The 15,573-nt window shown below is 43.0% G+C and overlaps 1 protein-coding gene across 1 annotated transcript in view; it reads left to right on the forward strand.

The window, feature by feature from the left end:
• The window catches only part of LOC149336092 (uncharacterized), an 80,771-nt gene extending 75,104 nt beyond the window's left edge, over positions 1-5,667 (forward strand). Inside the window, exon 18 of the mRNA XM_089552579.1 lies at positions 533-5,667. Coding sequence (XP_089408705.1) covers positions 533-1,036 — 504 coding nt within the window. The 3' untranslated portion in view covers positions 1,037-5,667. The remainder of the gene's footprint in view (positions 1-532) is intronic.
• The last annotated feature ends 9,906 nt before the right edge of the window (positions 5,668-15,573 follow it).

Genomic DNA, 15,573 nt, shown 5'->3' on the forward strand with positions numbered 1-15,573 from the left:
CCTTTTCCTACGTATTATCAGTGACATTAGTCTTAGCAATAAACGACATGGGCATAGAAGGCGGGAACGCGGCCTTGCGCTTATATATTCTTGAGGCTAATTATGGCCCTGCTCGCCTCTGAACATCTTTTTTGAGCTGAAAAGTTTATATGCAGTTTCAATGGAATATGAAAGTTTTTTTTATACAACGCTGGATACCGACAAGTATATGTTACGTAGAGTCAGCTAGTGCTATGGATGTCGATGTCTAGAAATTTAGCGGTTATAAAAATCACGAATGCTTTGGAGAGCGCCGGCTGTACGGCTATTCAATTGCTGTCATGTTCTACTGTGAATTATTTTTCATGCTACCCAAACAGTCGCTTTTTTTTTAAGAACATTTTCGTTTTATCGAAAATAAATACAGGGTCGCCCTGTTTTTGTTATGCCTGAACATGCGCTGTTAAACTTTAATGTAAATTACTAGAACGAACTTGAAACGTTCGCTCTCAGTGTCCGTGCCAAATCTGACATGCATATTTCTTGAACACAGGTAATCGTCGAAGAAGGAGACGCTAAGGAGAACCGCAAGGAATTTTATTCTTCTGAAGACCAGGTCTCGGCTCTCGTTCCCGACCTCTTCTCTGGCCAGGAACAGCAAATTGTAAAGAGTAGCAGCCTGAACGCGTCTGACCGACTGAAATACATCGACGACGACTCGCGCAGTTCGGCCACTCTCAGCTTTGCTAGCAACCAGAAAGCTCACATCCTCTTCGCTTACTCTGGTGGCGAGACGGCTCCCATACGAATCAACGGCATAGTGCATTCACCGATGGAAAAGCCGAAGGTCGAGTCCTTTAGCACGTTCCAGAGACCTTCGCCAGTTCCCAGCACGCCGAAGATTCCAGAACTACCGGACGGCTGGAACACTCCGGTGACGACAGGGGCCGAACCACACAGCATAGTTGCTTCAGACCATGAGAAAATGCGGATAACGGCCACGGAGGAGACGTCCTTCCTGACGGCGAATGGAGCTAGTGCAATGGTTGCGTCGTGATGAATGCGACGTCACGAGAAACGCTGACTTCGACCCAGCTCTTTTTTCGGACGTCCCTTGTCTTCAAGACAGAGTGCCTTTTAGTCTTCACCAGTCCCGTTACAGGTGCCCAGCGCTATATCCAGTATTTCGCTCCAGGTGGAGGGAAGACTTCAGCCTTGTGTTGCGAAAAACAGTGACCAATTATTGATCACAGGCTTTTTTACAATTCAGTGCTGGTCCAGGGCAAGCCTTGACAGCTGTCCAGAGGGGCCTGGAATGACGTGTTCGTCCATAGCGCTTGTGAGCTTGACGAACTGTCGCCTTCCTAAGAACCGTGATCTCAACGTGTTGAAGGTGTTTATTGTTGTTCTTGTTCGACGGGCAACGCTCCACGTTCATCCGCGTCCTGGCCAAAGAAGAGAGACTGAAGTGCGGTGCATCACTGTTGAAACTATGCGTGGTGCTGCTGTCCGCTGAAGACTTTGCTAGTCTTTGGTATCATTCAAGTGACATTTGAGTTTTCTTTTGCCTTGCTGATGTGACAAATCAAGAGTGAAGCTTGCTGGCGATTGATGTGGGTGATTTGATTTGAACTGTCTTTTTGACCCTGTTCACAAAAGGTTGTTCGGACGCATGGTGACACCATGGGTTGTTGTGTGCGGTTTCAAGGCAAGAATTACCTTTCTCTTTTTGAATATATATATATATATATATATATATATATATATATATATATATATATATATATATATATATATATATATAGGCATATCTTTCCTTACGCGAATGTTCTGGACTGCATCTAATTTATTGATACATATACATAATCATATACCTAATATGTAAGCAAATTTATTATAGGAGACGTTTGCCTGACTTGTCAAGGTCTCCTTTGGTGTACTCTACTGACTTTTTTTTTACTTGTCGTCGTCTTTGTGTGTGTAACGTTGACAGTTCGAAAGGCGCCATTTAGCGGGATACACAAATGCATTTACGTCAAGCTAACGTAAGGGGACTAGCTAAGTGGGGTGAAAGCTGTATCGGCTCTGAAGTGTTAATCCAAATACAAGTAACGCAGTATGTAAGTTCTTTTAATTTTTATTAACCAGCAATGGACTGGCTGGACCAATAAATTCTATTGTTTGTAGCGGGCTCAGGGGATCATAATGGATTCGCTTTTCCTGCTTCACGCTGTGAGCACGGCCCTGTTATAAATTAGCGAAAATATATTACACGACATGCTCACAAGAATACAAAATACAATGAAATTTTTGAACATTCATTTCAAACATGCTTTGCAGTTAATCTAGAGTTTGTTCAGAAATCATTTGTTTTCATTTCACACCTCTTCCTTCATTTTTCGGTTGGGTTCTCTGATGTCATTTATTCTCTTGAGTGTAGGAATGATTGATTAAGGAAACTATCTCGGTTATCTTTTTATGACAGAGCAGAAATGCCGGCGCACGCAGGTAGAATCAAGGAAGTAATTTGAAAATTTACTTGTAGAGAATTGCTAAAACGCGTCAGGAATGTAAACTGTCTTAGGTGGCGCTCGGAGATGTTCGCACTACCCAAATGTACACGTGAAAGTCGCATTATGCTTGGAATCAGTGTCTTAGCAAAGTGAGTTCTAGACTTTAATTTTCGTAAAGCATAAATCATTGAGTAATATTATGCACTTGTTCTCCGACAAGCACAATTTTATAGAAACAATCTTTTTATTCATTTTAATGGTGGAAGTATTCGTTTTCTTTTTGGGAACCTCTCGCTTTAGAAGGATAGTGAACCGCCCTTGGCGCACTGCCTGGCTGTAATGGTAGAAAATTTGAAGGGACTTCTACTTAATAAACATTATTCACGTCACTTACACCAACTACTTACCCTGCGTCTCTGTGACTGGCCGGAGTAGGGTAGTAACTATAAATTCTGCACGGAGATACCGCAGACGACAAATATGATTACCAAACTTTCCCATTGAACATCGGCAGCGAAAATGACCAAAATACATGGCAGACATAAATGATCACGTTTTTTTTTCATTTCACTGGAGGGAGGTGGACTTCTGTAATCATTGTAATTGATGATGCTTTTCAATTAGGCAATCCTGAAGGGACGTTTTCTTTTTTACATCACGGATTGAGCAAGCATTTGGTCATAAGGTTCCTTGGGAACTACATTGTTTTCAATTTCCTACTCTGAGGAAAGGTAACCCATCTTCGTACTGTTTAAGTGCCGGCCGTATTAGTTTTCTAGCATTTTTAATTTTTCTATTCTTCGGCAACTAAATATTTGTTTCTTCTGCCTTGCTCATTTTATTTACAATGTTCCTTAAATCAGCCTCTGCGTAGTTCGTACGCGCAATGCCTGAAAGCCAGTGCACAAACTGCGTGCACGAGGCACATTGATTGGTCTGTTGATCACTGCACACAAATAAGACTCGCAAATGGTTTCCCAAATGTTATGAATTATTACGTTCGCGGCATTATTAGTGTTTCCATTCAGCGTCTCATTGCAAAAATTGCATGAGGGCTAAAATTTTTCCTGGATGTAGCACACAAAAGAATTCAAACCAGGTTAACCATTCTGATTGGCTGTAATTGTTGATTTATGTGCAGAAACACCCTTACAATTTGGTTGGTTGGTTTATGGGGTTTAACGTCCCAAAGCGACTGAGGCTATGAGAGACGCCGTAGTGGAGGGCTCCGGAAATTTCGACCACCTGGGGTTCTTTAACGTGCACTGACTTCGCACAGTACACGGGCCTCTAGAATTTCTCCTCTAAAGAAATTCCAGCCGCCGCGGCCGGGATCAAACTTGCGTCTTTCGGGTCAGCAGCCGAGCACCATAACCACTGCGCCACCGCGGCGGCCCTTACAATTTCAATCCTGAAAGTGGATAGTTGAGCCACGAGGCCAGTATAATTTACTTTGGCGGAAACCTGCAGGTACGCGTGCTGTAAAAATGAACATTTTGATGGGATCTTCGATGATCACCCCAGCGGTGTCATGGAATGAGGTAATAAAAATAATGAAAAGAACGGGAAACCACAAAAATAATTTCTCGAACCATAAGGTTGCCAGAAGTGAGTGCAGCGTCATGCCGTCAAAACTCCTTTTCAAACAAAGTAAAGTATGTTTTGCATATATCACAAGTGGAGATATCATGCAATTGTAATCGCCAAAGGGCTGCAGTAACCTTCCTTCGCAATAACAACTTGCCTAGTACCCACTCTGCCGCTATGACCACTGCCCAACATCTATGACAACAAGCACACTTGCTTTCAGCCAAATAATGTTGCGCCAGTAAAGGTATTTCAAAACAAGGTGGCTTTTATTAATGGCAAATTGTTCGCAAATCCACTTTATCTGGTAAATATTTCTTAAGAACAAATTTAGAAATATTTATGTGTAGAAGTGAGTTATAGTCCTAGGTTAGTTTTGTGTGGTAAATTCAGGGCCTTGTGCGTTTTAAAAAATTGTTATATAAAATCACACATCAGAGGCTGCTTATAAAGACACGTTCACAAACAACCCGTAAGAAGGAAATATTTCTAGCATTTATGAAGATTATTACTAATAAGAAGTTTCATATTTCAACGCGCCAAATTATCCCCAGAGCGCTATTAAATATTATATGCAAGCAGCTCGAGGGTTAACAGGTACTTTATTAAGTCGCTCAAATCATCAGTGAACACGGTGTTTTTCAGACATTACTAATCTTCCCGGTAGACCTTTTACGTCTATATTTTTTACCTACCTCAATGCATCACAGCCCCCTATCACTGAGATAATTTTAACAATAGATTTCCAACCAGGATTCGAAGAAGGCCTCAATTTTTTAACAGCCCCAACCGGAAGTCCTCGCCTAGAAGCTTGAATTTGGTTTCGAAAGATTTTATCCTGTTTAGCAACTTTAGTTATTTAGTATAACGTTAGAGTGGTGCCTTGCCACTGTCTTCACGGCAGCATTATTGGAACGCGAAGGTAAGAATGGTGCCTAGGTTAGTGACTTTTCTATGGTTACCGATGATGATAGGAATAGAGAGGTCATTCTTGCAAATGCGCTTGAAAACCAAGACGCGTCATAGTAGGAAGGTCAGTACACAATTTTATTAATGCTGCCGAGTGGACCCTAAGGTCACCTGGAAGGTGACCTGGCGCCTGGGTCTAATTATATACCCTAATGTTAGCAAACGCTAGTTACAAAAACCTACAGCAGGGAACATTGTCCCTTGGAGCACATCGAGGGTCGTAACGATGTTTCATAGTTATACGGAACCGAATTTCTTTTGCAGGCCGGTCTTGATTTAAAAAATTTTACACTGCATGTTGTCGCTCTGCAATAACATGTGCGATGATTCCTGAGCTAAGCAATGTCTAATGAGAGGCATTTGAGCATGTAAGGTACGTTCGCTCTTGGATGTGTGCGTGTGTGTGCGTATTTTCTGTGCGCATGATTTCTGCATGTTTACAAATCAAGGTGTCCCCTATCCCTCCATTTTTCTATGGCCGGCGGGGTTATTCCGTCCTTTGTGCGTGAACGTGCCCCCGTGTTCCTGAACTGAGGAACCGGACAGACTTTGAAATAATGTCGCCGAAGTGGAAAAAAGCGACAAAAACAAGAAGTCCGCATTAAAGATATGTTCCTTTTACCAACCACCGCTTCGTGTTTTTCTTTGTGAATGCTGCGTTGATGTTTTTCCTTCGCTGTCCTGGTTCCTCACTACACGCTTAGCTACGTACGAATACTCGTGATCAGAACGTTCAGTTCTTTTCGAAGTACTTAATAAAAGGCCACTGAAGGATTTTAGCGGGCTAGTAATTACAATTATGATGACATGGCGGCCGTAACCAAGCCTTTCTTGCGTAGAAATCGTAGTGTTTATTGAGTTTTTTTTTTTAACTTAAAGGCTGGTGCCTGAATGTAGTGCACTGCACACATTTGCCCATAAGCGGGCTGAGACGTACAACCACGGGCACATTAATCGGAAAATAATTGACAAGAAAGCGCATCCGACCTAGCCGCACTTCACAGGGGACTGCAGATTGATAACATTGTACAACTATCTCGTGGGAGCATTCCTAAACTACACAGTGGACACTTGAAGTGTGGACATCAGCGGTGAGGAAAATCTATTCGTACTCGCTGGCTTCCTTGTGCTTAGAATATAGGAGGCATTCATGTAAGTATGAGTCACAGCACTATTTTTTTTAAAGAAGGTAGGTATGATTGAGGGACTTGCGAAGAAGACGCCCTAAATAACTACGCCAATCTCTATTTCAGAGAAAGTACGGTTTTTGGGACAACGTTTCTTCTGCAAGTACTTCCCTTGTGGCACCGGATTCAATACTTTTCTTCCCAAGATGCAGTGATGTATATTTCGAATATGAGTAAAACTATCGATATCTAAGCGTATGCATGAGTACGGGTCTTCGTTTCGGAGTTAAACTCAATTGCTATTTGAAAATGAAAATGGGTCTTTTAGATACGATAGTTTCGATTTCACAAATCTGTAGACACTGTGCAAGGATTGGCTAATATTTTTACTTATTACGGAGTGTAGTTTCCGGTTAGCTGATGATTTATTACTGGTTTAACGTTTCTAATTTCTGATGTGACCGAATTTGAGGCTAAGTTCAAAAAGCACGTTTTATAAGCCAGACGCCAAAACACTGATATTTACGAAACGTCTTACAGGCACCATTGTACGACGCGTTTCCCCGAGTTAACGATGACTTCCTCTAATGCTCTTTTTCGTTTAAAGCGATGAAAACAAATAAATATTTTCTCAGTGCGTAACAAAGAACGTCAGTCTGATCTTGGATGCGGAAATTTCTGCACAGGATATGAGTGACAAGGACAGGAATTTTTTTTTTTTTGAAGGAGGTAGATATGTGCGAAGGACCCCCTGATGAAACCGATGTGAATAACCGCGCCGAACCCTGCAATTGTAATTTCAAGAAATGAGAAAAAAATTTATTTTGAATCAGCACTCAAGATCACCGGCTTTTTTAATACTCTTTATGAATTCTTGAGCGCAAATGACCATTTTATGCTGCGCACAAAAATGCGTAGTTAAAGCAGATTTATAAGAAACCCTGTGGCTAAATACCACCGGAAAAGTCCATTTATTTGAACTTAATTTTTGGCCCAACAACCTCATATTTATCCATATTCTAGCTTCATTAACATGGCCAGAATATTAGACCCTGAATTCCTCGCAGAATATAATACTTAAAAGAAGGTGCCAGCGTAACAGTGCAGCCAGACCCATTGCTACTTAGTATACAACGAATCTTGCTCCTACTCCCAGCAACTGAAACTTAGCCAGCTTGTACACCCAGAAAAACAACTAACAAAACATTGGTAAGTTTATTGGTATCATCATCATCATCAGCCTCACTACACCCACTGCAGGGCAAAGGCCTCTCTCATGTCTCTCCAAATAACCCTGTCCTTTGTCAGTTGCCGCCACTGTATCCCCGCAAACTTCTTAATCTCATCCGCCCACCTAACTTTCTGCCTTCCCCTGCTATGTTTGCTTTCTCTTGGAATCCACTCCGTTACCCTTAAGGACCAGCGGTTATCTTGCCTTCGCATTACATGTCCTGCCAAGCCCATTTCTTCCTCTTGATTTCAACTAAGATTTCAACCCGCGTTTGTTCCCTCATCCACTCCGCCCTCTTCCGATCTCTTAACGTTACTCCTATCATTTTTCTTTCCATAGCTGGCTGCGTTGTTCTTAACTTAAGCTGAACCCTCTTTGTTAGCCTCCACGTTTCTGCCCCATAGGTGAGTACCAGTATAGGATACCACTGTTGTGTGCTTTTCTCTTCAGGGATATTGGTAAGCTGCGATTCATGATCTGAGAAAACCTGCCATATGCGCTCCACCCCATTCTTATTCTTCTAGTTATTTCCCTCTCATGATCCGGATCTGCGGTCACTACCTGCCCTAAGTAGATATATTCTCTTACGACTTCCAGCCCCTCGCTACCAATTGCGAACTGCTATCACTTCCTCGAAACCTGTCCGTCTGGTGTTTTGTGACCTCACCATACACCAGTGGACCTCTTTCAAAATCCACCGTCCAGAATCCTACACCCTTCACAAAACAACGCACTCTCATTAGCCAAAGCCTGCCCCAAGAACCAGTGTACTACCCACCCTCCAGAATCATTCGACCCACAACCCACCCACCTTTGACTTCTATCCACCTTCACCATCCAGAAGCTGCCACCAATCACCCACCTTCACTGTGGAGAAGGCTCCACCCTCCACTATCAATCACTGACAACAACCCTCCAGACACTTCCTCCCACGAGGCTCCCCCGCAGCACTGGAACCTCACTGCGACAGGAAAATGGTGTTAAAATCCGCAACGTGCACGCGATCATTGTAACAGCGCGCCGCCGCGGTAGCTCAGTGGTTACGGTGCTCGGCTGCTGACCCGAAAGACGCGGGTTCGATCCCGGCCGCGGGGGTCGAATTTCGATAAGGGCGAAATTCTAGAGGCCCATGTACTGTGCGATGTCAGTGTACGTTAAAGAAGCCCAGGCTGTCGAAATTTCCAGACCCTTTTACTATGGCGTCTCTTATAGCCTGAGTCGCTTTGGGACGTTAAACCCCATAAACCAAATCAAATCATTGTAGCAGCGAAATGTACAACCGATTCTAGGAAAGAAGATTTCTTATGCCACTTCGTATGCTCGTCTGTGCATTTTTTACTTCATGCTTCCAAAATGCACATCACAGCCGGCGTAACATTCGACACCAGCAAATTGATAACGACCGAAGCTGCCATCGCTAAGTATCTTCGAAAATACCTGCTGTAGTTAAGTCTCGAATAATTTTTCCTACCAGGAATACAAGCGCAGTCTACTTCGTAGTGAACACTCTGTGCTACATGAAACGAGTACGACTAAATGCAACTCATGCCTATAGCAGCGCACGCGCGCGTAAGACTGTCGGCAGCTCTGCAGACTTCGCTGGAAAATTCCGTCGCTCGGATTTCGTTTTCCGTCGAATACACTCACCTCCGAATGCTCCGACGTGCCTGAGCAATCTTGGGAGCTTAGGCAGATGCGCTTCGAGTGAGCAAAAAAAACTTCGAAAAGCGGCGGCGCACCGCGAATGGTTGCGGATATTGATAAATAATACGTTTCTTATTTCCAGGTCAGCTACGTTTCCGCGATGCAGTTCATTTTTCCATCAGCGTGCTCCAAGCCCTGTCTACTAGAGCACCTCCGCCGTCGCCGGCGTTCGGAGACTGCCTCAAAGAAAACTGTCGCTGCACTCTTCCGTGTGTGGGGTACGCTTACCGGGTGTTTTTCGTGCAAACATACATCTGCGTGCACACTTTCTTTCTCTGTTGTTTGCGTTAAGAAACGCTCCAGAGGTTCCGAGCTCTTTTATTAAATCTCCTCAGGCGCGAACGGAAATCGCAATGTTCGAGTATATTCGCAGCTTGCGTCCCAGCAGCCGCTGTTGCCGAAAGAAAAAATAAATAAGAAGGACGAGATTGAAATTTAAATAGAACCCCAAAGCGACTTTAGTCGCAAGCAAGTAAAAATATGGACTAGTTCATATGGCAATATCGTGAGAGAGGAAAATCGGGAAAGATGGAACAGAGAGGCCATCAAAATTTTTATTAGTGCGACGCCTTGAAAAGTCCGTCAAACGCTCCCTTCTACGCACGTTAGTGGACTCCGCCACGTGCTAACAAAGGGAAAGCGAAGGCAACACCCCGCTGCTGCTGGCACTCTTTAGTCACCCCTGAAGAAGGGACCGAGTTGGTCCCGAAACGTTGGGCAAAATTAAAATATTGGTTGGCGTCAGTTTTTTCTCTCAACTATCAAAACCCCAACCAGACGGACCACCGTCGAAGGTGTTTTCGTTCAAAACATTCATCACCTTCCTTAAAATATCACAACTCATCTTTCATGTTCATGATGCAGAAGACGTAATTTGCGACGCGTGGAAAATTAATTTTTTTCATTTCGATTTACCTTTTTACGAGCGTTTGCTATTTCTTAATTTGTTATCGTTTCAGCATTGCTGGAAGATTTAATGACGCATACGGGACACAGGTAGAAAGGAAAAACGTTAAACTTCAAATAATCGTTGCAGCATGAACACATGAAATAAGTCAGAAAGAGCCATACGGCGCAGGATTTTGTGAATCATACCCCTATTTTTGCTATTAGCAGGTACCGGCAAAGAAATGGCGCCGAAATAATTGATCCCTTCAAGGCTTCCAAGCACTAAATAGGAAAGAGTCAGCACAAGGGGTAGTAGCACTGTAAAATGCAATGATGTTAAAAAGCTGACATATCGCATTCTGCCGCACCCCGGGAGGTGGAGCGCTTGACAGGCTCAGCTGCACCGTTCTGAAAAACCTGGTGTGCCGAATTTTGACCGTTATCAATTCAGTGATCCTTCCCCATATCTCACTTCGATATTTCTTTCTCTTCTCAGAAAACGCCAATCTTCTAATAAGTGCAGTTGCAGTGAACATCTGGTGGTTCGCGCCAGCTTAAGAAGTAATTAATATGTTTTTCACGACTAAATGTTCGAGGGCGCTAAGTAACAAAATGCCAAGTTTTGCCCTGCTCTCACCAACATATATTAATCCAGCACCGGGAGGTGCTTCGTCACTCTTAGCGCTTCCGGTCCTCTCACCGCTCCTTTACGCGTATCATGGGCAAACGCAAAAAAAAAAAATTCCTTGGTCTCTTTACCACTTTCACACGTGGTACACCGACACATATGTTGCATAATTATAACTAGGCCCAATAAAGCACCGCCTGCAGTGAACCGTTGCATGATCCGTAAGCTTTAGTAAAATGGACAAGTTACCAAAGCCGGATGTTGTTACATGACGATCTGAAGAAACAAATCACTTTTCTTGCCCGTGTGCTTCTAAATGTAATGAAAATCAGCTAAAAAGAAATCAACATATTTCCAGCAGGCATGCAAGCAGCAGGCATGAATGAAGCTTTATACCAGGAATATGTTAGTGTTGGAACGAAGAGCGTTCATGTTACAGTTATTGATTATCGGGAGGCATACCTGATTGATTAACCCATTAGAGGCCAAGAATAATCTAACCGTGAGATTTTCTTCATTTTTAGCACATAATGTTCTGTTAAAAGAAAACAGATTACTGAAATTTCTTCATGATTACATCATTCATTCCGAAATTACACAGGTGCACATTTTATAGTAGGCTGGGTCCTCCCCATAGCACAGGCCGCTAATTCGCCCCACTCCTACTTGGTACCGTAAATTTTGCTATTGTGTCCGTGATTTTTACACAGGGTGATATGACACTTCATGCAGGCCCTCATGAATATTTTCTGGCTATACTGGCACCGCATTTAATCTAATTTGCGCGCAATCTAATTTGCTGATGCAAAGAAGCATCAGACACGATTGAGCAAGAGTATCTTCGAACCGCTGGTTGCTGCATGTGAAGGCGTAGGTAATTACGAATAACGTTCTTTTAAAGCAAAAATGGTCAACAGGCTCGTCTCTGGCAATTTGATACATTGTTCTGCCGTTCATGAGTGCAAAGTTGATCTTTCGTGCCAACAGCCGCCGCCAATTTTTGTCCCTTGTGCAGATTTAGTAGCAGTTGACGGCTTGATCTGAAAGGAATGCTGTATTGGCGGCTAGTTGGTTTGTCATCTTAAGGTTGACGCGCTATACGTACCTGTCTTGTCCTGTTTTTTGTAACAAGTCCTTGTGCCTAATCATAGCGCGCCAGTCTGAAGTTGATCTGAAAGGCCGACACCTGCCATACCACTGTTGTAGAAGGAAATGAGTTTTGGGTTAAAATTCCTGTTTTTCGTGCGCTCTAGACAACCATCGCTTTACGAAACATCTAAGCTCAATGCTGGTATAGTTGCAGGCTATAGTTACTACACTGTTGTTTTTTAACTTCAATAAAAGCGCGTAACCTACGCAACTGAAGCAAGAACCAATTTTTCCTGGCTGCTTCTATTCCGTTGCTTTCTTTGGACACTTCCTAATGCCGTTTTGATAAGTGGTTCCTATGGCCCGAAATTCCTCCCGGTGGAGCGTTACAAGAATGTCTTTTAAAAAAAATCGACATTAAAGATGAAATTGTCACTAAGCCTTGAAATCACTCTCAGGCAGCGAAAGGACAACGCGCGCTTCCTAAAGGTGTTTTTCCGAACTCAAGGACTTTCCAGAGTAGGTGTGAAATGCACAACAGAAACCGTCTGCTCTGCAGGACATCCAGTTCTTATAATCAAAACTTTATTATAACCAATTAAAGTCACACCATCGTCATATTTAGGATAGCTAGCCACAAGTACAGCAGTCTATGAGGCCTCGCTGACCAGACAAAGTGTTGTTTTTCTCTAAAGATTGCAAGGAACCATAAGATCTATGACCTGGAATAGGTAGGCGCCGTTGTGCACACAGGAAGATCCAGCGTACTATAGAAAGTACACAAGCATATAATTCATCAAAGCTATAAAAAAGACGCAAGTGTGGGACATTAAAAGCATTCATTGTTTACTTTAGTCTTTCGTGCTGCTCTGTACTTGAACCCAGCATAATATGTACATAAACATGGCCGCGAGAAAATTATAAGTAAGCGACTACCGGTCCAGTTCATGAGAACAAACATCCCGAAGTTTCAGCATGGAAAGATGACATACTGAGGAGAGGAAACGCGCCTTCATAGATAAGGGAGTCGACCGATCCCCTGGTGACAAAAGCATGTCCTACGTGAAAACAAAAATTCAATCTTTAGGGCTCAGATTAAAAAATTAACTGTGCCTTTAAAAGTCCGCTGGGGGCTGATCGGTTAAATTGATTTGATCTATAAATTGACTGATTGAGTCACTGGCCGAATCAAAAAATGTTTGCTTGCTTGCTTGGTAGATTTAATCGGTTGATTAACTGAGGGATCGATGCAAGTGCCAGCAGTCTTCTGGCGCTTTACTAGCATAAAAAACCCATAACCTAATAACGAGATTGAGCTGATGCGCTTCGTAAGCTTGATGTCGCCATAGAATGCGGACATTAGATATTTGGTGCCTCTAAGAACAGGTCACTTGCCAAGTGCTACTCCTTATTTCTTTGTTAAATACAAGTGACTACAGTTAAAGTTTCCCAAATATCTTGCTGATATCATCTTCAAGTATTAAGTTTTCGATCCGATTAGAGTTATGAAGACAACTCAAAGCGCTCACAGGAGCGAGCTGACACTGTCATATCGAACCATTCGAAAATAGTTAAATCATGCGTGATTGATTAATCAGGCGAAGTTTACCGATGTGGCGCTAGTTCTCATTTCCGGGCGAGGCTTCTATCGTTCACGTTGTAATCGTTCTCCGGGAGAAACGTGCCCCATACCTCTCAAAGTTCTGGAAACTTCGCTGCCTGTCCCAAGAGCTTTGGCCCGAAACGATGTACTACCTGACACTGGAGTCCGCGCTGCTTCCAAAATCCGCACTGCCTGAGTGCCTCGAAATACCGCGGCAATCTATCAAACACGAATTCGGGGCGCACTGAGGCCGTTGGGGAAAACTGGGCGTGCATTCCCGACCTCCACTTCCGCGATTGCGTTCGAGGACAAATCTTTCTGCCCCGGAAGAGCGAGTGGCACTTCCGCGCAATGGTCTAGAGAACACTGTAGCGGCGAGTCTCACTCATGCGGCTTAGATTCGTCTACCCAAGACATAAATCAGAGTGGTACCGAGTGGATTCAAGTGCGCCGGGAGATCACTAGATCGGGGCCTACAAAAACACAAATGCTTGAGCCGTTGCATGTCGGGAAAGCGGGGCTATCGCTACAAATGATAAGTAGCAAAATATCAAGGTATTCTTGTTATCCAATTTTTCCCTTAGTTTCCGGATATCTTAATATATTTTAAGATATACATTTAATTCCTCATAAACGTTCAAACAAGTATGTTATGAAAGAGCTTTACCAGCAATTATTTTTTTTATTTGTTCCTACCTACGTAGGACTGAGCTTCGTGATAAAAGTGGAAATTTATGAAGCTGGTGACCTCTGTTTTTTTCTTATCCTGTTGTACTTGTGTGCACTTTTGTTTCATGACAGATCAAAGGAATACAGGAGCATTTTGAAGGCTGCCCGCACTAAGGACATTGACACCTCGGCAGCAATATGTTGCCGACGGTTTCAATATATATTGACTTAGCGCATATGTTTCGACACGGTAAACGAATACGTTAAGGCATCGATAGAAATAATATAACAATGACAGCTGAAAAAAAAAGAAGTAATTTCTAATGCCCGAAATCAACTCTCTAAAATGCTCTCTCTTTAGAACAAGGCATGCAATACACGTCCCCAGCGGCGAAGAATGAGAAATACGTAACTACTTTTCTTTATGTTCTTCGCGCATTTGATAGTTTTATGCAATATGTTTTGCGCATTTACTAATGTGATCAAATATTGCGGGACGCAAGTTCTGAGGAAATCGTTCTTCTAGTTATGCCTCGCGATCCAGTGGCATAGTATTATTGCCAACGGAAAGAATGCACGTCCCAGCCTCATACCTAGACATATTTTAGGGGTCTGAAATCAGTGACTGCGATGAAATACATTTCTTTCCTGCCATCTGTTTAGATCGCATGTTACCAAGAATCCGCACAGCGAGAGAACCAGCCTTTTAGGAACGAGGGATCACAGAAAGCTCCGAATGTTCAAGTCCACTCGGCACTTCGACGGCCGGAGGCTGAGAAATCTAATTTTTTTCTAGGGAATACCTCTTCACGTCAAGCATCAAATGCGATAGATATCCCAAGAATTATAACAATCAATTTTGTTTTACAGCACATAAATGATAACAATCACAAAATTACGCAGCGTACTGATTTCAAGACATCGATAAAAAGAGTGCCAACTGTGAGCTCTATTTAAAGGCTGACAAATAACACCCAGAACTGTACAAGCACTCAACCTCCTCTCTCCAACCAACAAATTTTACAGATCGCAGACCTGTACCCTATACCTTCTTCGCATAAATCGCCGCGTACTGTTATTTGTCAAGACATGACAGCTGCAATGCTCGTTTGTCGTTGGTCAAAACACGATCATGTTGTAGTGTTTTGCTGAGGCTCAAAACCACCATCGTCACTGGTCCACCATCATTACCAGCATCACCATTACCATTACTTTAGCTAAACGTTTTTTATGTCGATTTTATCGGCGCGTAAATCCTTTTTGAACCTTTTCAATGGGCTCAAACATGCTCACGGTTTACACAAGCTATAGTACCTTTTTAGCTGCTCGCAGATATCAGAAAAGTTGAAGTATATAAGAAGCCTACAAGTGCGCCTTCTTCACGAAGCAATGTTGGGCGACAAAGTAAGACCTTTATTTGTGCTGTTGCGAGATAGAGAGCAAAGATCACCAAATCGAGGTAGACGTTAAGACAGGTGAACGTGTTTGCAGCGACCTTGTCATTAAGAAGTACCAAGCGCGTGCACAGTGCTAGATTTCACTCTTGAGCGTTTAAAGTTTTCTCCTCCTGTTCATTGTTCTGTTCT

Source organism: Amblyomma mixtum, chromosome 7 (genome assembly GCF_055824585.1).
Source record: "Amblyomma mixtum isolate Tamu chromosome 7, ASM5582458v1, whole genome shotgun sequence".
Taxonomy (NCBI): Eukaryota; Metazoa; Arthropoda; class Arachnida; order Ixodida; family Ixodidae; genus Amblyomma; species Amblyomma mixtum.